This window comes from Odontomachus brunneus, unplaced genomic scaffold (assembly GCF_010583005.1).
Source record: "Odontomachus brunneus isolate Ranch 3 - 2012 unplaced genomic scaffold, Obru_v1 Obru_scaffold_075, whole genome shotgun sequence".
Lineage (NCBI taxonomy): Eukaryota > Metazoa > Arthropoda > Insecta > Hymenoptera > Formicidae > Odontomachus > Odontomachus brunneus.
In genome coordinates this window covers 727,984-749,332 of record NW_022639525.1, presented here as the reverse complement: position 1 = coordinate 749,332, position 21,349 = coordinate 727,984, and the positions used below count along the sequence as shown (strand labels likewise).

Here is a 21,349-nt window from a genome sequence, read left to right as displayed (position 1 = left end):
TACCGATACAAAAAATTGATACGCCTGCGTTCGTGTCAAAAAAATTCGATTACTCAAATGATTTACTTAAACTATTTATTCAGTTTGTTTATTTTATCAGAAGTGTAATTATTATAGCAATACTTATAATTATTATTAATTATATTATTATATCGCGCTATCTGATTATGAAATTATACTATAAATTTGGACAACTTCCATAAGATCTCCCTTTAACACTAGGACACAATGCACATGCAGGTACAATGAAATTATTTCTGTTAGCAAATCATTGTCTTTGTGCACTTGCCCCTGTAGCAGTTTCCGGATTCGTTGCGGATGTCAGAAGTAAAAAGATCAATGCTGGCACAATGTACATCCACTAGAAAAAGAAGGAAATACAATAATTTTATTTATATATTCTGTAGTATTATTTTATTTATATATTCGGTAATGTAATTACCAATCAATTATTATATTACGTTGTTATATTATTATATAGTTGTTAATTAAATGGGATTTATTTAAATCAGTAATTACTTTATAAATGTATGTGTGCTATATAATAAAACAACTGCATCAATAGAAAGGCACTTACATATTTTGCAAAGAATGAACGATTATCTTTGGTCTCTCCTCTCTCTCTAGCTTCCCGTTCTCGTTCAAGTTTCTGAATGTACGTAGCTGTATCTGGAACTGGACCACCATCTGGATATCTGACCATGACATTAGTCGTCCACATATTTGTGAAAGGATTATCAAATATACAAGGACCCGAAGATGATATGCTCACAGCTACCGGCTCCGCCGCGCTATCCAACCATATCGTTATGACGTCTTCTAAATCGGAACCAAGCAGGTAGCACTATAAATTGATTAAGTAGTGTAATCAGTATATATATCTGAATATCATATGAGACTTAATATATTACTTAGATAAGTTAATGTTGTTTAAACCAAATTAAGTTCAAAATTAATGACTTATAAAATATTAACTTAATTAAGTTAAAAGTTACACATAAACAAAACCTAATCTAATTAAAAGTTAAAATTAAGTCATTCATATATTATTAAAGTTAAAAGTTAAATATACCAAACAATATATTTGCTTTTGCATTCTTAACCTTTTAATCGTAGATTAAATTTATATAAAATAATGAAAAGGTAATCTTTTATGTAAGAAAATACTAATTTTGTTTTGTGCTCAAGATTTCATACGAGAAAAGAATGTTAACGCTCAGAGAGATGAAAAAAATTCTATTGAAATTATTTCTATTTTTTTATTTTATTTTATTATATTACTAGCAACTCGCGATGTGTGTGTGTGTGTGTGATTTTACCATTTAAATTATTTTAACTTATATAAAAAAGTTAACAATTTAAAGTTAATCCAAAAAGATATCATTTAGATATAAAGGTATCAAGTTTCCAAGTAGAACAACATTATCTTAAAATATTCCAGTTTACTATACAAAATTAGGTCAGGATAACTTTATTTTCGGTAAAAAAAGTTAGATTTCTGTTTACTGAAAAGGTTATCTAATGTCCATCCGAAAGATAACTTTTAATATCCAAAAAAATATCATTTAGATATAAAGGTATCAAGTTGGTACATAGATATAAATTAAATATATACCAAATAATAGCTGTAAGATGCTGGAAAAAGTATTTTAAAACATAATTAGTTTAAGTTGAAAGTTTACTCATTTAAAATTACCACATTATGTTAAAAGTTTCAAATTTTTTAATTTAACTTTTAGCAGATATACTTTTAGATAGCACAAAATATTCTAAGAATATTCTTATGAAATACAAATGTTTTTAGTTCCAGAATATTTGAACTCTATATGATATTCTATGAATATACTTACAATTAAAATACTTTAATTATTTGTAACTGCAAAAGTAAAATAAATAATTAACCTATATTTTGTTACTGTGCATTTTATACATAACCAGAACTTTTATAGTTGTGTCATTCAAATATACTATGAGTGCACTATGAACATAAAAGTGTTTTTTTAGTATTTTTTTATAAGATTCATAGAATATACAAATATTCATAAAAAATATTCATAGAAATATTCATAGAATATTGCTAGGCTATCTTTCTGCTCTAGTTATTAACTCTGTATATTATTAAACAAAGCAAATTATCCTTGAATCAACTATATTAGATTGAGTAGGGTTGCCAGACTAAATTTCAACTAAACAGATTTTACAATCAATATTCAGCTGTCCAGATAATATTAAAAATGTCTTAAGAATCGAATTAAGAATCTGGACATTTAAAATATCTTTTTTTGTTGTGTACTTCTCCATTTGTCACTATCATAATGATTACAATTATAAATCTGACATTACATTCTTGTATTCTTGCTGTAATATCTTTTTGTTTACTGTTATCATAATGATTATAAGTTTACTAATAATCCTCTAAAAATATATTTTTACAAACTATATTATTATTTAGTTAATTATCTAGTTTATTTTGTTAACTGCTTATTTTTATAGTTTATTTAGTTAACTACCCATTTTTCTTTTCTTGAAAGCTTGCCCAGATGTTTCAGTTTTCAAGTTTTAGTAACCCCCCAAGTAGAACAGATTGCTTATTGGTTAATGTTTTTGAAATTAACTTTTGAAACGTATCTATAAGATAACAAGTCAATGTCAATAATTCGTCTCCATTAATATGACATCAATTAAATAACAGTTTATAGTTGGTTGGAAAATAAAGTTCATTTACGCATTTTACAGCTATCACTTGGTATATATTTAATTTATATCCATGTACCAACTTGATACCTTTATATCTAAATGATATCTTTTTGGATATTAAAAGTTATCTTTCAGGCGGACATTAGATAAACAGAAACTTTTTAGTAAACAGAAACCTAATTTTTTTATAGAAAATAAAGTTATCCTGACCTAATTTTATATAGTAAAATGGAATATTTTAAGATAATGTTGTTCTACTTAGAAACTTGATAATTTTATATCTAAATGATATCTTTTTGGATATTAAAAGTTATCTTTCAGGCGGACATTAGATAAACAGAAACTTTTTAGTAAACAGAAACCTAATTTTTTTATAGAAAATAAAGTTATCCTGACCTAATTTTATATAGTAAAATGGAATATTTTAAGATAATGTTGTTCTACTTAGAAACTTGATAATTTTATATCTAAATGATATCTTTTTGGATATTAAAAGTTATCTTTCAGGCGAATATTAGATAACCTTTTCAGCAAACAGAAACCTAATTTTTTTACCGAAAATAAAGTTATCCTGACCTAATTTTGTACAGTAAAATGGAATACTTTAAGATGACATTGTTGTATTTGGGCCTACTATTGGAAATCTTTCTTTTTTATCTTTGGCCAAGAACTTTGTTCTTGGTCCTCATCTATTCATCTATCTACTGTGTATTACCGCTGGCACCGCCGTGAGGAAGGTGATCTCGCTCCCGGAAGAGGTACGCGCCAATGCCTTCAACCTGTACTTGCCGTCGTTTTTGGCGAGAGCTTTTAGCGCGTTTATCTCGACGGGCAACAGACCGTTCTGACCGACAACGGACGCACCGCTACGCACGCTGGACACAGTAATGTTGCCGCGCTCCGTGAATACGGCCATCGGCTCGTCGTTGAACGCGTGCCATAACCTCAGCTGTAACCAGCCGTCGTAGTCGAGCTCGCTCTGCAATTCAATTTAATTTTCACGAATAGCAATGCGATGAACACGTACACATATTGTGGGCGATCATCGGGAATCACCGAGGAATAGCAATCACCGAACTTTAAATCGACCTGACAAAATACTAACCCCGTGAACCAACGAAAACACACATAACAGCGTGCTCACGAGGAAATGCGATAAATACATCTTGTAGCGATTCGCGATAACGAGTAATGTCGAGGATAATTACGAAGTCACCGATGTAGGGCCACGTCTCATCGTACAACACTGATTTCCGGACTGGCGATGTTTATTGCCGCGCTCATGCTAAATCGCACACGATTTCGATGACGTTGGCTGACGATAGGAAGAGACTCCTATTGCACCGCAAAGGTTATAACGTGACGATCATGCCGTGGATAAAGGATATATACGTCAGAGAGAAACCTGAGAGAATAGCCATACCCGCGACTTAACTATGACAATATTTTGGAGCAGTACTAAAACACCTCTATATCCAATTTTTATAGACATAAACTACATAGCCAATGTTCACGATTCTTCTCAGTAGGTAACAAGTAATATCAAGTAATGGTTGCATTCAACAGAGAAAGCTGCTTTGCAACTGTTGTAAAATTCGTGAATCTGATTGGAGTATGTCCTTAATTTTGGTTGAATCCAAGAGCATGTACCAATCAGATTCACGAATTTTACAACAGTTGCAAAGCTTTCTCTGCTGAACGCAGCCATTGTCAATGATTTCTTGGTTGTGGTCTGTGCTATGTATACAATTTCTTGGTTCTGTTCTATGTTCTGTACACGAGTGAAATAAGGAAGGCTACGTTCGGAACATCACTCGAGTACTCTCCCTCTCTTTTTATCTCACTCTTGTATTTCGCTCACTCCAACGACTATCGTCTAGTAGTGTGCACACAATGTGTTTCCGAACGCAGCTTTAGTTGGATAAAGACAGACAATCAATCTCTGTCCGTTGCACTACCGCCGAGCAGCAATCGCAACGGTTAAGGTGAGCTAACGACAGTATGATGTATTTATATAACTATGGACTACTAACGCATCACAATTAAATCGCTGGCATGGTCGGTCTATGCTTTTCTTTAATTTAACTTATGTCATTCATATTTAGCATAGAACAGAACCAAGAAATCATTGTAGTATCAGACATTGTAGTTCATTGCTATCTAGTTCATGTGCATGGTTGTAGAGAGAGCGCTTCGCATACAGTTTGACTAGAGTTAAGCCAGCGGCACACGGTGCTTGTTTTCATGTTAAGCCCATTCTACAATTGCGTGAACGTGGATGTAAGTGGTTGCAAGTGATTACGACAACCAATCAGAGTAAAGCAATCAGTGAATAAAACATTCGGGTTGGTTGACTCTTATGTTCACGACTACGCTTACGCAATTGTAGAATGGGCTTTAGATTGCTTGCTGGATGGAAATATTCTGTTTTGATTGATGCATTTCCATCCATCTTCAGAAATAAAGATATTGCAAAATATTTATAAATATTTATAAAAATTTTTCACTGCAAAATGCAGTATAACCCAAAAAATATCAGATTTTTTTAAATTTAAACAAGTCGATCCATGGACGTAAAAATACATGGACGGAGCGAAAGGTGTGATTATGGACGAGAGACTCAAGGGATAAGAAGATTACATTGTCGCGGCCATGTTGGTGTCGCATTCCTCCTTTCTCTCGCTTAGCTCACTGGGCTATGGTTTGGTTTGTGTCGTTTACGCCTGTCAACCTAGATAGCACAGAGAATTCTAAAAGAATTCAGTCGTATGTCACCAATTCTGAGTTCATTTTTAGGTACAAAAATTCTTTTCACTGAACTGAACTGAACTGAACTCTGAAGAATTCTTTTTACATCTGAAAATCAACTCAGAATTGGTGACATACGACTGAATTCTTTTTGAATTCTCTGTGCTATTTGGGAAATTATCAAGCAAATAGCTGTCATCGCGTTGGTTAGGTCACGAAGAAAAAATACAGAAGAGATATGTCTCTCCTTGTCTCTCCTTATCTCTCTCTCTGTCTCTTCCTGTAAATAACGGCATAATAATATTACTGCAATGTTTCTTTATATATACTTACTGAGATTAGACGCAAAAAAAGAACTAGCTTCCAGAGCTAAAAAATAGCTGTGACAGATGTGTCACTGAAATAAGGACAGCTAATGTTGATACTACCGAAGCTAAATTTATTCGCTGTTTAAACTTAGGCGCTACAGCGAGAAATATTAACTGCTAGAAACAAATGACTGTAGCAAATGATTGTAGCTGTGCGGCAAACTTCTTTAATATATGCATACGATAAGAAATTTAGGAATAACTGCCATTTTTTTAGCTATTTGAAATAATGTGCATTTTTAATGTCACCTAATATATTTGTGTTTCATAGCGAATGCATTTTAGCTGTCATAGCCAATTCTTAGCAGTGATAGTTAAACGATTAACCTTTTGACTAAGTCTGACTCAACTATCGCGGTTTAGCTGATATTACTAAGTCATTTTTTTGCGTGTAAGATGATTATTGAACAATTTTTCTTTTTTCTATACTGCGTCTATTATTATTTATCGTGTATTATTATCTGTTTTATCAAAGATATATTTTCGCTTAAATAAACAAATAAAAAATGACAAAGGATATAACATTTCTGAAAGTACGATGTTTCTCTCGTTCTATTATTCAGAGTTGAGCAAGAAGTATGCCATGTAATATTTTCAGTTGTTATTATTCGATTTAAAACTATACAACGACGTGCAAGTTACGCGATAACTCGTATAGATATTATATGAATACAATATACATATACTTTTTAAAAATTTTGCTGCTAAATATTATTAATTGCACGATGAAGCCACTTGATACGAGAAATTGGTATTGAATTGAATTGGCTACATATTTCCCCCGAGATATTCTCGATATATCTCACAAAGAACAATGTGTGCCTACATATATTCTTTCCTTATTTATCGCGTACGTCGCTTTATAATGCGATATAAATAACACAGTATCCTGCGATATTTATCTAAAATCCAATGTCGATCCGGCAAGGTTTATTCGATTAGTCCTGATTCCTTAGCTCCTTGTCGAACATATAAACTCCAAGGCCCTCCCCTACTCTCTTCAGATTCGTCACGTGATCAGCGATCTCCTTTATCGAGTCCACTTGTTCCTGCAGGAATTCATTTTCCAAGAAATCCATCAAGTTAGGATCATCGTGCGTCGTAGCGATTTGATGCAAATGTAGTAAACTCTGTAAAAATGAAAAGTAGACGCCGAATAAATTTACATCTACTTTGCGTAACACTAGTAGAATTACGCAAAATTAAATACATATTACAAGAAACGCATACGTGTAATAAATATGCGCAATATCCGAAAAAAAAAATTTCTGCTGGAGGAGCTGGGATTTGAACCCAGGACTTTCCGCATGCGAAGCGGACACTCTACCACTGAGTTACACCCCCGATTAATAGAATGTAGCTTAAAGTTGTACTACCTCAGTGAACATGTTTCAATGAACACAAAGAAATTATATCAGTTATGATAATTCAGTTAACACTATAATGTGAAAAGAGCCTCTAAGTACTTAACACGAACTCAGAAATTTGCGAATGCTACGCGCTAATTGAAGAAATGAGAGTCCCGGGTAAAATAAAAATTACGATTGATTCCGAGTTTTGGATGACGTCGTGTAATTAAAACGTTGAATTTCATTTTGAACAAATTAATGCGAATAATTTTGTCTCCTCCTTTCTTCAACTTTTATTTTACTTTTTTGTTATCATCGTGCTTCGCAGCGGAATCGATTATGCGCGCAATGGCGCCGCGCACGCACCTTGTTCACATTCTTTTCCAGCTGTAGAGCCTCTATCATCGCGTTCTCCGCGCTCTCCCAGTCTGTCCGTGGTGCCTCAATCGGCTTCAGGATGATGATGCCGCCCCGCTTGTTCTGATAAGTCAGAAATTTCATGGCATGCTCGCGCTCTTCGTCCGACGCCTTCTTGAAGTACGCGGAGAGACCTGGCAGAGCGACCTCGCTTTTATCAAAGTAGTACGCCTGCAACGAGACGCATATGGATCGAAAGAGACAGAGAGAGAGAGAGAGAGAGAGAGAGAGAATAACGAGAAGCATCAAGGAAAAAGAATAACGCGTCGCACGTTCTAGAAATATTCTAGTTGCGATTTTTGTTGCAGCACCTAAGTACAGAATTTCCGATTTCGGGAAATCCTTCTATGAGTGATATCGTTTCATCGATGGTAGTATTTCGTCGTAGCAAATAGGCCTGTTCTTTGTAGCTGCACTGCTGAACTGGTGCAATATATTGAAGTGAGACAAATATACGTTTTCTCACTCTAACTTATTGCACTAGTTCAGCAGTACAGCTACAAAGAACAGGGCTAATATTATCAAACGTTTGGTCAGGACTGGATGAACGGGGAGGAGTGCCCAGGCAAAACAAAAAATCATGATAACAAATAACGCAATAAAATGACAATAAAAACATTTTTTGGTTATGAATCGATCGTTTTCTATTCTGTTTGACTGCCCATCGCGAAGTACTAAAGTCCGGTTGCACCAACGTTATTTTAGTTTTAAGTGACACTTAAATATATGTCTATCTTTATTTATATAGAAAGAAAGATAAAGATAGATATATGTTTAAGTTTCGCTTAAAACCAAAATAATGTTGGTGCAATCAGGCCTAACTTTTGCGAAATTCACATTTCGTTGCATGTTGATTTCGCAAGACAATTCGTTTACTTCAATCTAAACGCACAACGTAGTTCCGAAACAAGCCATATTCGCACTGACGCGAGGAATGTGAGGTTGGGAGAAAAACGGTAAGGGTTATATGCGTTACGAAACGTCAACTGACAGGGGAAAGTGCACAGATGTACACATAAAGGGTTACGACCCCGGGACTGATAGAATGGAGGTGACTGGTTAAAAAAAGCATGTCTAATCGATACACCGACTGACCATAGACAGATAGACATAACTGGCGTATAGCTCCTCATTAATTTGTTCATTTAACGCGTCCTCACAATCCTTATGGTAGTTCTGCCGCGCGAAACTCGTCATATTTATCAATGGAAAAGACGGAATGAGAGAAAGAGAGAAAACGAACGTAATTCACGTAGAACTATAAGCGAATATCACTGCGCGTTGACAGGCGATCGATTGCTGGCCTCGAACCGATTCAAGCACACCGACGTTCGTCTACCTATCCGTTCGTTCGGTTCTTTTGCGAAGAGAAGCACGCCAAAATACGACAAAACACGCGAGCAGATGTCACCGCGAGCCTACCGCACGAGCTTTCAAAACATTCTGCAAGCAACGTTATTGTGCGACGTATAGTTAGTGCAGGACTGTACGCAAGCGCGGTTGGCACACGGAGGAAAAGCCTACAGCCTTGGCCAAGGAAAAACGCCGAACTGAAGAAATTGCAGGAGCGGAGCACACACACACAGAAAAATACTATCCTTCTCTCTCTCTTTCTTTCTCTCTCTCTCCCTCCCTCTTTCTTAACAAAAAAAAACGATTATTCAGTTTACTTTTTTTTTCTCTTAAAGGGACACCAAAGTCTTTACAAAAGTCTTTTTTTCTCTGCAAAGTTTATATTAGTTATATAGCTACAAATAAAAATTTAGTAAATAAAGAACAATAGATCAACATCTTGAAATATTGATATTACGCGTATCTCTTAAATATTTTCGTTTATTATTTTAAAAAAATTTGAAGATATTATCGAATAATATGATCTCTTTGAACATTGCAAAAACATTTTAGAAATATTAAAGTGTCGAACTTATTCATAATAATGTTGATAAAACGTTAAAAACTACATATCAGAAAATGTTACTAAATATCGTTGTAATAACGTCTTATTAATTCCTAGAAGACGGCGTGCAGCAGCAACAAAAACAGGACGCGCCGACAGGGAAAGCAACGCAACAAGAACAGAACACGCTAAAAACAGCGAAAAGTCGCTGTTGATCAGGAAGGTATCGATTAAGAAGACGGTGAAGGTCGAGGGGAACACGTCCAACTTGCGTGTAAGAGTTAAAAAAAAACCGAAGTTGATCGCATCGGTCGAAAAACGATCGTAACCAGGAATAATCGCTAAAACGAGCCGAAGCGTTTAGGAGACTCTGGAACCAAAAAAATCCAGAGCTCGAAGGTTCGAGCTTCAACGCGCTTGCATCTGTGTTACAAGACGAGCCACTAGATCTTGCCAGGACCAAAGTAAAGTTCGCAATTGATAAGGATTGCCAAGGATCCACGAAAGATCGAAGAAACATAAGAGTCCGCCAAAGATCTATGAGAAATCGCGCGCGCGCCAATAAACTATCTTTCTATATATATTTTTAGAGAAAAAATTTTTGGAAAAGGATATTAATATTGAGAAATATTAGAGAACTTTTTTGTTCAATTTTACCTAATATACAAGCATACAGTGGTAAACGTTGTTATCACAATTCATCTACCATATGGCATGTGATCATGAATCTTCTTTGATTAATAACTCAAAATTTTGCGTGATCGTTAGTAAAATGGTAGAAGAATTGTTTGTTCAGTTTGATCTAATCTATCAGTATATCAAGGTACTTCTGTGAATTACTTTGGATACTCCATGGACACTCTGTATAAGTGACTGTGTTGATCTCCCAAAAACTTTTTTACTTTTAGTTGATTTGCGTATAGTTTTTACTACCATTGACATAAAGATAAATTCTAAGTAAAACCTTTAAACGAAGCTCAAGTCATTTACTTGAAACTTATCTTAGGGGGGCATATACACCGAGAACATTCAGGAAAACCGATTTTTTAAAGAGGCGACAATGCTCGTGTAAAAGTAGATTAGGTCAAACTAAACAAAAGAATCCTTTACCATTTTGCAAAATATTTACATAAATCTTTTAATTATTAATTAAAGAAGATTAACTATCGCGCGCGACCATCCATTAATCGTCATTTTTCATTATAATTGTTAATCTTATTTAACAAAGAACTCAAAATTTTTACTTTTGGTAAAATGATGGAGAAATTTTATGTTCAGTTTGACTTAATCTATATCTACACACAAACATTGTCATATTTTGCGTCAGACACTCTATATGATAAAAATAAAACACTCAGAGTTAACTCTATATAAATTCATATTTAGATATATTACGTAAAACGGGTTTCAATTAACGATTATTAATACGAACTTAAAAAATTAACGAAACTAAAACATAATTAATATAGATATAGATATCCTTTCAATCAAAAGATTGACCTAACTGCTCAATACGAATAATTTTACCTTTGAAAGATTAAGTAAATTATACAAATATGATCGAATTACACGAATAACATATTAGGTCAATTTTGTAATCGCTTGTGAACTAAATTTTAAGCTTTATGAAAAACAAAAATTTTACTGAAAGAATTAGGGCAATTTGTTCACCACACAACTTTGAAGTTCGTTTTATTCATTTTGGAAAGTAGTCAATAATGTTTCTTGACACTGTAATAAATGAATCCAGATGAACGGCACAAAAACGTTTCAATGACATTTTGAGTAATTTCATCAAACAAATAATTCTGTAACTTAAGCCAGATATATGAATAAATAATTAAAAATATATATAATTATAAATATATACAAAGATTGTCTAGATATTAAAAGTAATATTTGCTATTTTAAATACTCACTCAATACACGTTCAATAAAGTCATTTGAAGAAATATTTTTATTAAGAAATAGTTTTGTGACGGCTGTATTCATTTTTACAAGATTTATTTTATGAGAGAGAGAGAGAGATGGGGTGGGGGAGAGAGAGACTAACCTTTCGATATGTATTGGTATACTATTACGTACTGTAAGGTACGTACTGTAAGTATGTTAGACTAGTTTTCCGTCCTATATATACAATTAGGCAAAATGAAATTTTATTATAACAGTCAATTTCGTGGCTGATGACTTATGATAAATGATCGCTCTCTCTCTCTTTTCCTCTTTTACGTTCTCGTTCTTTCTTTTTTACTCTAAGGTTATAGCGAAGTCGCGTCGTATCGTGTCTTGAGTCGTTCAGAACACACCGGAGAGAAATAAATGATGCAATAAGCGTTTTCGCGCGTTTCCTGCGAACCTCATGCGACACATCTGAGTAAAAAAACGCTCGTGTTTTCGCAGCCATGCTCTATGCTGTCACGTTTCCCTCAGAGGAGACGCAAAATCGGTGAAGTCTATCGCGTATAGGGTTATATCGTGAAAAATGCTACGAAACCGCATATCTCATAGAATCGTCGCGATATTTGCTCTAATACTCGAAATCTCGGCAATTAAACACTGGATCGTTACTGAAAATGGAAAAATTCAGCCGCAGGTATTCTTTTTTCTCGGATTATCCTATATTTTAACCTCAAAATATTAGAATCCTCTGTCGATAGATATCAACAGTGGCACGTGAAGATATAAATTATTACAGATATATCTACAGTTTTGACAATTTTTAGAAACTCGATGTTTTTCTATTTGTATCTTTAAGAAGGACAAATCACACTACAAATTATGCTAATGTTATAAAAGCATGTCAATTTTATGTATATTAGTATTCTATGGCTACAAATAAAGTTATCTCTGATATGTTATCTCTGAATAATTCAACGAGTTGTATAATTGCAGTTAATCTTTATTTTGATTCTTTCTATGTTTAATTTATTATATTCTTTCATATCTTTTTGTACTTTTATTTTTTATTTGTTTTAGCATGGATAGTGCCTTTGATATATATATCACTATATTTATATATGTGTTCATTAATAGACATGTACATTAGTATTTTAAAAACAATCATCTTTTATGATTCATCGATATTATTATTATAGTTATTATAGTATTATTATAATTTATTTTTATTTTTATTGTATTCTGTTGCATTTTTATCCTTATTATATTATATAATTGTATATATTTCATATTATTATATCTATTATGATTCTATTATTAATGTTCATATTCCAGCATGACAGTGTCATTGATATGCGTCGACCCGATGATCTCTTGTCATTTTTGGATCAGGAAAAACGCTGGGAAACAGCTAGTGCCATAAACAAGAGAATTCCAAGGAAAGAGACATCCATTAACAATCAGTTTGCAGACTTAGATATATCTGATATAGAAAACTCAAATCTGAATTGTTTCTCATTAGATAAGTCATTGGGTGATATTGATGTACATACTAGCATAATGACTGATTTTAAACATAGAAATGGAATAAGGTAAGTGCTTCTGTATGTAAAATTATATCATAAAGATTAATTAAGATAATATAATAAGTCTAGATTATACCACAATATATTATATAAAATATTTATATAGATTTAGTGAAATGTTAAGCAATTGTATAACATTGATTTCAAATTTTGTTGCAGCAAGAAGGATTATATATTATACAATAAAGGGGCCAATAATAAACAATTAGAACCAAACTGTCAAAAGACATTTCCATTAGATTTTAGCATACATACATTTGACCACCTTAAGGTGAGTATGTGTTATCTCTTTTAGGGCAAAAGTGAAACAGAAAACTTCTTATTTCTTAAGATCCCCTAGCAACTATGAATATCAGCTATTACACAAAGTCATATGTTGAAAAAAAAATACTTCACTTTATCAGTTGATATTCATTATTGCTAGAATCCTAAAAAATAAGACATCTTTCTTGCAAACTGGAAGCTATCTTTCATTAGACATATCTATAGAGTTAATAACTGTTGTGAAATTTGCAAAATGGTACATGACTTTTCTGTTTCACTATTTTGTTTCACTTTCATATTTTCAGTTTTACTATTTTGCATACACATTATGATTGTGTCTGAAATTTTCAGACATTCTGAATATATGAATGTAATATGATGAGAATAAAAGTAAAGATGCACACTTGCAAGTTCTACTTATTTTATCCAGGTGATGCAGAATCGAAAGAATCTTACTCAGCATGAAGAACTTAGTTTGATGAAGTACCTGCCACTGAATATTGATCTCAATCAATTTGGCCATCAGCTCGCTTACAGTCTGTCTCGCAACAAGACATCTTGGATATACTTGAATCTGGCGTCACTTTATTGGCGGATCAAAGGGAACGCTTATAACGCCTTAGAATGCAGTCGTAGAGCAATCGTACATGCTCCAAGGTAATGTAAGAAATCTGAAAGGTGTTCCAATAGTAAAATGATTTTATATGATGTTCAACACGCGTTCATATATTGACGTAACATGCTTCCAAAAATACATACAGATGTGCACATATATAACGCTTAGACGTTTGTACCATGATATTGAAAAAGTATCTAATAGCATTATGCAAAAAAAACCAATATATATATGTATTAAATATGTAATATTGCAAATGAAGCTTCACAAATATGATTGGAACATTTGTTTCCAGAAAATCATGTTTTTCTGTTTATATCATAACTAAAGTATAATTATATATAGGATTTACATAAAAATATATTTTCTGGATTAGCGTTCTGAATATAAAAGTGAATGTGTTAAAATTATTTAAATGATTATAAAATTGATTAAAAAAATATATTAAATATTTTCATATATTAAAACAAAAATTATTTGTTTACTATAAATATGCAAATATTAAGTTTTCTAGCGACTGATTAGCGAAAGATTAACTGTCGAATGATTGACTAGTGGTAGACTACTGAAAATCATTTGTTGCCTTCGATGGTAACGGGCTTTTATAACAATTGCTGTCTTATGTGCTAACTTATCTTGTTGTTAGGCAAGATTTTCAAATTCTTCTGGATCAATACATTCTCGATTTCAAAACGAAAAATAGAGTTCTTAATCCAATGAATTATAATGCTCTTATAATATTCTTATTATATAAGCTTAAAATAAAATGTTATATTCAATGACTTTTATGTTTTCTCTCAGTTATAATAATGGAGATTCGTTAATCCGTTGCTAAGCAAATGTTTCTAAATTTCGACGACAATTTGATTAGACATTTCTACATTACTTGTAGGTCACATGTGATCTTCAATAATAACACAGGTCCACAGTTTAAAAAAAGTTGTCTGTGCTTGGAATCTGACTAAGTATACTATACGTATTTTGGGCTGCTGAATCCAAATTCGGTGTCAGATTTGCTCCATCACCCTTGAGTTTCCCGGAAAATTGAGGAAATCGTGAAAAGGAGTAGATATCCAGATTTTTACGGAGACATGTATTCAAGAAAAATTCTAGAGTGACGAATAACCCCATAACCCCACAATCAACGTTGAAAATACATTATGTACTTCAACATGGAAAACGAATCATTCTATACATCTCCTTACGGGACAGTTGTCATTGTCTCCAACATCCTCTGAAGCAGCAGGATTTATCTGATCGACGATCATATATTGTAGAATTGATATTTTGAATAGAAAAAAGATTCCATCTCGTGGACAATAACATGAATGTGTACCATGAGAGGGCATGTACAGATTAGATTTTCTAATCTATGCAATGTTAAAGGATTGATGAGTGAACTAAAACCGAATATGTATGATGATATATGGGTTATTGGGTTATTGGGTTGTTCTAGTCATCAAATGTTGAAGTACATAATGTATTTTCAACGTTGGTTGTGGGGTTATTCGTCACTCTAGAATTTTCCTTGAATACATGTCTCCATAAAAACCTGGATCTGCTCCTTTTCACGATTTCCTCGATTTTCCGGGAAACTCAAGGATGATGGAGCAAATCTGACACCGGATTTAGATTCAGTAGCCCAAAATATATATAGTACACCTAGTCAGACCTCCAGCACAGACAACTTTTTTTAAATTGTGGGCTTGTGTAATCAAAATCAAATCAAGTGCACACATCTTTGTATATTATTTATCTATATCTTGCGTTCATGTCATACGGATCACGTAATGATCTCTAAAAAAATATTAACATATTGACGACGGAGTAAGTAAGTTACGGGACGCATTTATGCGTTATCCGTCGACAATGTGTTAAGTTGGAGTTATAATATGATAATCACATTGTGAGATGAAACATCACACATTTTCACCTGCATATGTTAACCTGTTAAGCGCCATAATGACATTAGAGTATTTTGTATACCTAATTTTAAAGTCAGCATATGTGTGTCTTAATTTAATATGCTAATTAATTTATATTTATTATTTAGTAAAACTCGCAACAAAAATTTATTCTCGTAAAAGAAAACCTCTGTTATCTGAGTTATCCTTGCATGGAACAGAGAATTTTTTTTCTCATATCTGCTACAGGAGACAACTCGCATGTAGCAGTCAGGACCAGTTTTTCAATAGCAGTTTAAACTTGGATTTAAGTTTAAACTCTATTCTAACAATGCGTTTTGTTTAAACAAAATTTAAGTTGAAATCTAAGTTTAAGAGAAATATAGATCTTAGAGGAAAGTGACGAATGGAAACGTCGTTTTGTAGTTTATCGATCTTTTAACGAAAGCATTTTGTATGATCCAGACATTATCGTGATATTCCACTTCTGAATACCGCCGGCATTTTTCACGCTGCGAGATATTTTGGCGAAGCCGCCATCGTTTTACATGCGGCAATAAGCTACAATCCATTGGAGAGTTACTATCATTTAGCGTTGGGCTACGTGTACACGTCTCTCGGCGACTTCAAACGGGCCGTGGCGTGCTATGATAATTGCTTGAAATTGGCACCAGAGACGACGGAGGCCAAGCAGATGAAATCCGCTATACTTTGCCATCGTTTGCTGGAAACGTCACTGCTTTCATTTGATCAGTAAGTGATACTACGTTTGGCGACTCGTGATTCAGGAAAACGTATTAATAAATACGGTAATATTTATCGTTATGTTTATCATAGGCATTTACGAGATATGCTATCGGAAATATACACGTATCACGACTCGAAGGAAGAGGGGCGGAAACACTCACTCTGGGAACAGGATATTAAGTCTACCACGAAAGAGATGAAGCGTGCCTTCGGGCCCGAACAGAATCCACATTCGTTCACTATAAATCCAATCGAAAAATCGACTAAACAACATCTTGATAATAACATCATGCTATCCTCGATGAATCTGGAAGATAGAAAGAAGGTAGCCGAGAATAAGTTGCAGCATGCGCATCTACCTAATCATGCATTAAAAAATCTGCAGCAATCGAAAGAACGCAATCATGCTACACAAGGTATTTGAAAATAGTATACAAATATAGCATGGTTTAATGTCTATTTTGTGATATTATTGCAACATCACGTGCTTAAAATATGCTTGTTTTAAGATATATCTATTTATTAAGCTATAATTTTAATCAAAATATTTGTTATTATTACAATAATTCCAGATTAATCGTGTTCTCTTTTCGCTAAAATAAGCGTATATATATGCGTTCTCTTCCCACCAAAATAAACAGAAATTTTCACAGCATCAGAGCATCGCCGCAATATTATCATAGTTTTCATGGCATCAAATGACTTCTTTCATATATCGATAAAATTCTTGTATAAGAACGCATTTTTGCGTACTTGTCCAAATCACTAAGCAGACTATACGCTAAAATAGGTCTATATTTGGAAGAAAAGCTTGTTACCGTGTTACTTGTTACTTACTGAAAAAGATATCGTTACTGTTACTTATTATTCATTGAAGTAGTAACTCGTTACCATTATTATGATTAATTTTGAAAAATGATTCGCTACTCGAATTACTTAAATAACGATAATGTTACTTAAGAAAACTGGCAAAACGTTATAATTTATTTTTTTACAAAACATTTTTACGTATTTAATACATTTGTATTGTCTGGGTCAATATAATCTTCTGTCTCACGACAGAACTTGTAACTGTAACGGCGTTACAACTAATATTTTACTTCCCAACTCTACGTCTAAGTTATACTTATCTTTGTACATTACGATTGAGGAAACTTACTTAAACTCTGTTTATTTTATAGACACGTTGATGGATCTGAAAGTGAAAGATATTCATGCATTTGCGGTACCGACCAAGAACCCGAAGTACTATAATATAGAAATTAAGAAGGGAAACGAAGATTTTGAGGCCGATTACTGGCCGAAAATATCCGATTGCGATGGTTCTATGTTGATGTTCGGGGATGGAAAACAATATTTGCCAATATATTTGTCTCCAGAAAACAAAGGCTATGCGTAAGTATTAATTAGATTTAACCGTTCGTACACACGGTTTCAATAAGTTTCGAGTATTTTTCTCGATGGAGTTCGGAATATTGATGTTTAAGAACTTGTTTTGGAATAGTTTCCAGAACAGAAATTCTCTCATTGGGCATCATGGATTGCATTCCGGATTGCACTGAGGAAAGTGTTCCAATAGTATTGAAACTGAGTGTACAATTTCTATGTATATGTGTTCTGTTATGTATTGTCTAATGCAATGGATTTTTTTGTGTGTCATTAGGATACATTCACTCGTAAACGAATTGATTGATATAGAATTGGGGAAGAAGCACCCATTGCCGTGGCATCCACCGTTATGTCAGGTGCCTGAGTCATTTAACGAAAAGTACATCACACATATATTGCTGGATGCGACGACACGACAACATTCATCGGATATTTTTCTAAAGCCATTCTTGCATAGTCTGGTGCAAACTGCGGAATCCGCGGAAATCGGACAGAGGATCTTGACGGCAATCGAGGCGGTACGATTTCTTTTTCTATTTTTGAATAGCTGTTATATTTTGATTTGAGAAATATTGATGGTATGTGTGAATCAAAACAGAAAATAGCTCCTTGGGTGTTATCTATGCTCGCATCTTTGCATTGGAGGACAACAGGGAAGCCTCGTTTAGCTTTAGATTGCCTTCAATTGGCATTGGATGAAGTTCCTGAAGAATTTAGAGATGTTCCTTTAGTTAGTATAGCTTCGATACATCACAAAATGGGCTTGATTGATGACGCTTTGCGGATTACGAAGGAAGCCATGCGTATCAATGCTGTAGAGGTATGTATGAAATATATGATTGGACTTTGTACCGCAGCAGATTTCTGTTACATGAATATTTCTGCTATATCGCAAGAAAAAACTGCTTTATTTATTGCTACATACCGATAGAAAGAGTCATTTTCTAATAACATATTTCAGCCAATGACTAATTTTTTGTTTGGTATATTATTGAATGTAAAAGGAAATCACACGGGCGCAATACATTATTTAAAACAAGCATTGAGAGTGGATTTACACCTATACGATGGTAAAGCCTTAATGCTGTTGAAAACGTTAGCCTGTCGTGAAAAATTTAATGTTATCATCGGTAATCATCCAGGTATGTAGACATTTTATTTAATTTTACCACATTACACTATATTGCATATTTTATCGGTAGTTATTACAGATATTTATATTATTTTGATACATTTCATACACTTCCCAGTCAACAGGAGTGTCGAAAAGACATCTTTTGTCGATCTTTTCTTTTGTTTTTGAGATACTTTACGATGTATTTTACGATGTATTTTAGACATTCATGATGTTGCCTGGGTTGATATAATCTTTTATGTATCACAAAAATGTAGTAAAGTTCTGCACTACATATTTTTGCATTGTTTTATGTTGAGTTTTCGTTATATGCATTTATACAGATTCTCATAAAATACATATAATCCATTATCGTTGAATGACGTAAATCGTAGGAATTTTAAGATAAACGGAAAAGTAAAGGAATGAAAGAATATAGGTTAGTATTTTTCTTTTGTTCAACATTGTTTTTTCTTCCTTTTTTTGCACGATCGCTACCCAATCATGCTTCTGTCTTGTGAAGAGAGTTAATTTTTCTTTATTGTTGCGATTATCACACGTGGCAGCATTTGCACCAAATTCATCGCATTTTTATTTTCTTTTCTTTTTTCAGTTGATTCTATTCACGATACCGTGTTCTAAAAACAGGTTATTGTGATGAATAAGGAGAATCGTGTTGTCGTAATCAGGCTGTGAGAAATAAGGGATTAATTTACATAAACGTTCTGTGAGTCCATCTATTGTATTATTCGCTAAGTACAATTTGCGAGCAAGCAATGTGCCTTCGCGCGAACGATAAGTCAAGAACTATAAACTATAAACTGTGATTTAAGCTAGAAACCAGAGGAAGCAGGTGCGTATCTTCGCACGTGTGTCTTAAAAACGTAGACGTTGATTATTTTAGATTTATTACATCCGACGTAAATTTAAACTTATGTTTGTTACATTGCTGCGCTTGGATAGCGAGTGAATAGCACGTTTAATATTTTTGGTTTTGAAGGCAAATTTATGAAGGCATAATTACGTTGTAATTCTTGTTTTGTTATTGTTGCTTCTTTTTTTGTATATATATATATATATATATATATATATATATATATATATATATATATATATATATATGTATATATAGAATAGTACATAATAAAGATTATTCTTACTTTGCGCCTCTTTTATTATTTTATTATTTTACCCAATTTGGATGACTTGTAATTCAGTTATTATTTTTAAATTTTTACTTTTACTCAGTATACTTCTTTCGTGTATATTTAATCATGACATAAGAGTTTTTGAACGAATACTTCTTTGATATAGGAATCTTTTGAGTTTTTTCTTTCTCGAGATATCTTGATGCATGAATTTTATTATTGTTATATTTTATGCGGGCGATAGTAGAAGAGTATTATTATAGGAACAAATTGTTGGAGCAAAATCGAGCTAACGGATATGCCTCACTACAAGAGAGTAAATATGCCAAAAGCTGACTCAATCATTGTTACTTCCCAATAGCATTATCAAGTTGCACGCATCATACGTGGATGTCAGTAAAAATTCTGGACAATGTAAGCTAATAATCTTTAATAATTTCCTATGATGTACGTAACTGTCCATCTTAAAGATAATACCGTTATTTTGTATTTAATTTATAGGTTTTTTTATATGAATTGATTAACCTATCAATACGAAGAGATTTGCGCGAATAACATTTACCCATTTATATTGAAGGGTACGCTGTACACATGTATGTAGATTGAGCGTCCGATAAAATCTCCGACAATCATAAAGAATCGTATTATCCAAGTAAGGGTAAGTGCGACGAGCTTAAGCACGATGCCTGGACTTCTTCCTTATTCGTGTTTCATAAGTTTATACGGCGAAACATGACGCATGTGATTAGCGACTTCAGATGGGAGAATTATTTTAAATGAAAAAATCTAATAATAATTCTTTAATCAACACTTCCCTCGATTTTAGCATTGAGAACGAGCTGGAATCGTTAGATGACAACGTCTTAGCTTTACAATCAACTTGCAAGGATAATTCTGAGATAAATCGTATGATCAAAGTAGTGCAATTCTTACAATCGTTATTAAGCCGAGTTCGATATGGCCGAGTGGCTGATGATGATATCCGGAACGCAAGCGGATATTATCGCAAGAACTTAAGATTAAAATCGCGTTTAAATTGCAAAAGGTAAGTTAAAAGTTTGCTGATTGTGTGTCAGATATCTGATCTTTTTATTTGGAGACATACTTAACATTATTAACTTATTACATGCTTATCTCATTAGCAATCATATATATATATATATATATATATATATATATATATATATATATATATATATATATATATAT

At 33.1% G+C, this 21,349-nt stretch overlaps 3 protein-coding genes and 1 non-coding gene across 8 annotated transcripts; 1 reads left to right on the top strand and 3 right to left on the bottom strand.

Moving 5' to 3' along the window:
• Positions 1 to 61: 61 nt before the first annotated feature.
• Positions 62 to 4,144, bottom strand: LOC116847241 (ER membrane protein complex subunit 10). The gene is made up of 4 exons (XM_032822026.1): positions 3,803 to 4,144; positions 3,413 to 3,676; positions 578 to 844; positions 62 to 361 (listed from the first exon to the last, which is right to left on the bottom strand). Exons 1-4 carry the CDS (start codon positions 3,860 to 3,862, stop codon positions 269 to 271), a joined length of 684 nt encoding a protein of 227 aa, XP_032677917.1. The 5' UTR covers positions 3,863 to 4,144; the 3' UTR covers positions 62 to 268.
• Positions 4,145 to 6,399: 2,255 nt separating this feature from the next.
• Positions 6,400 to 9,124, bottom strand: LOC116847243 (soma ferritin-like). Its single transcript, XM_032822029.1, has 3 exons — positions 8,675 to 9,124; positions 7,529 to 7,750; positions 6,400 to 6,943 (listed from the first exon to the last, which is right to left on the bottom strand). The coding sequence occupies exons 1-3, from the start codon at positions 8,774 to 8,776 to the stop codon at positions 6,752 to 6,754; spliced, it is 516 nt and encodes a 171-aa protein (XP_032677920.1). The 5' UTR covers positions 8,777 to 9,124; the 3' UTR covers positions 6,400 to 6,751.
• On the bottom strand, positions 7,086 to 7,157 carry Trnaa-cgc. Its single transcript has one exon. It is a non-coding gene; the product is annotated as a tRNA-Ala (tRNA).
• A 2,385-nt stretch (positions 9,125 to 11,509) lies between the features above and the next one.
• Positions 11,510 to 19,846, top strand: LOC116847238 (tetratricopeptide repeat protein 17). 5 transcript variants are annotated; one of them, XR_004378715.1, is made up of 12 exons: positions 11,510 to 11,576; positions 12,708 to 12,964; positions 13,118 to 13,229; positions 13,653 to 13,879; positions 16,208 to 16,495; positions 16,580 to 16,905; positions 17,671 to 17,884; positions 18,153 to 18,396; positions 18,477 to 18,698; positions 18,840 to 19,020; positions 19,337 to 19,431; positions 19,606 to 19,695. XR_004378715.1 is itself a non-coding variant. In XM_032822021.1 (11 exons), exons 1-11 carry the CDS (start codon positions 11,959 to 11,961, stop codon positions 19,632 to 19,634), a joined length of 2,211 nt encoding a protein of 736 aa, XP_032677912.1. In that variant the 5' UTR covers positions 11,651 to 11,958; the 3' UTR covers positions 19,635 to 19,695. The 5 variants fall into 5 exon arrangements, 1 of the variants encoding a protein (XP_032677912.1); XR_004378716.1 differs by lacking the exon at positions 11,510 to 11,576 and adding an exon at positions 11,649 to 12,069 and having other exon boundaries at positions 18,883 to 19,020; XR_004378714.1 differs by lacking the exon at positions 11,510 to 11,576 and adding an exon at positions 11,652 to 12,069 and having other exon boundaries at positions 19,606 to 19,846.
• Positions 19,847 to 21,349: the final 1,503 nt, after the last annotated feature.

Bases quoted from the DNA above. Each gene is read 5' to 3' on its own strand.
- LOC116847241 (XM_032822026.1), bottom strand. From the start codon at position 3,862: ATGTATTTATCGCATTTCCTCGTGAGCACGCTGTTATGTGTGTTTTCG. The intron at 3,677-3,802 runs GTTAGTATTTTG...ATTGAATTGCAG, and splicing joins TGTTTTCGTTGGTTCACGGG to AGCGAGCTCGACTACGACGG. The intron at 362-577 runs GTAAGTGCCTTT...TTCTTTTTCTAG, and splicing joins GTTCATTCTTTGCAAAATAT to TGGATGTACATTGTGCCAGC.
- LOC116847243 (XM_032822029.1), bottom strand. From the start codon at position 8,776: ATGACGAGTTTCGCGCGGCAGAACTACCATAAGGATTGTGAGGACGCG. The intron at 7,751-8,674 runs GTCAGTCGGTGT...GTCTCGTTGCAG, and splicing joins GTTATGTCTATCTGTCTATG to GCGTACTACTTTGATAAAAG. The intron at 6,944-7,528 runs GTGCGTGCGCGG...TCATTTTTACAG, and splicing joins TGGAAAAGAATGTGAACAAG to AGTTTACTACATTTGCATCA.
- LOC116847238 (XM_032822021.1), top strand. From the start codon at position 11,959: ATGCTACGAAACCGCATATCTCATAGAATCGTCGCGATATTTGCTCTA. The intron at 12,070-12,707 runs GTATTCTTTTTT...TTCATATTCCAG, and splicing joins ATGGAAAAATTCAGCCGCAG to CATGACAGTGTCATTGATAT. The intron at 13,880-16,207 runs GTAATGTAAGAA...TGTATGATCCAG, and splicing joins GCAATCGTACATGCTCCAAG to ACATTATCGTGATATTCCAC.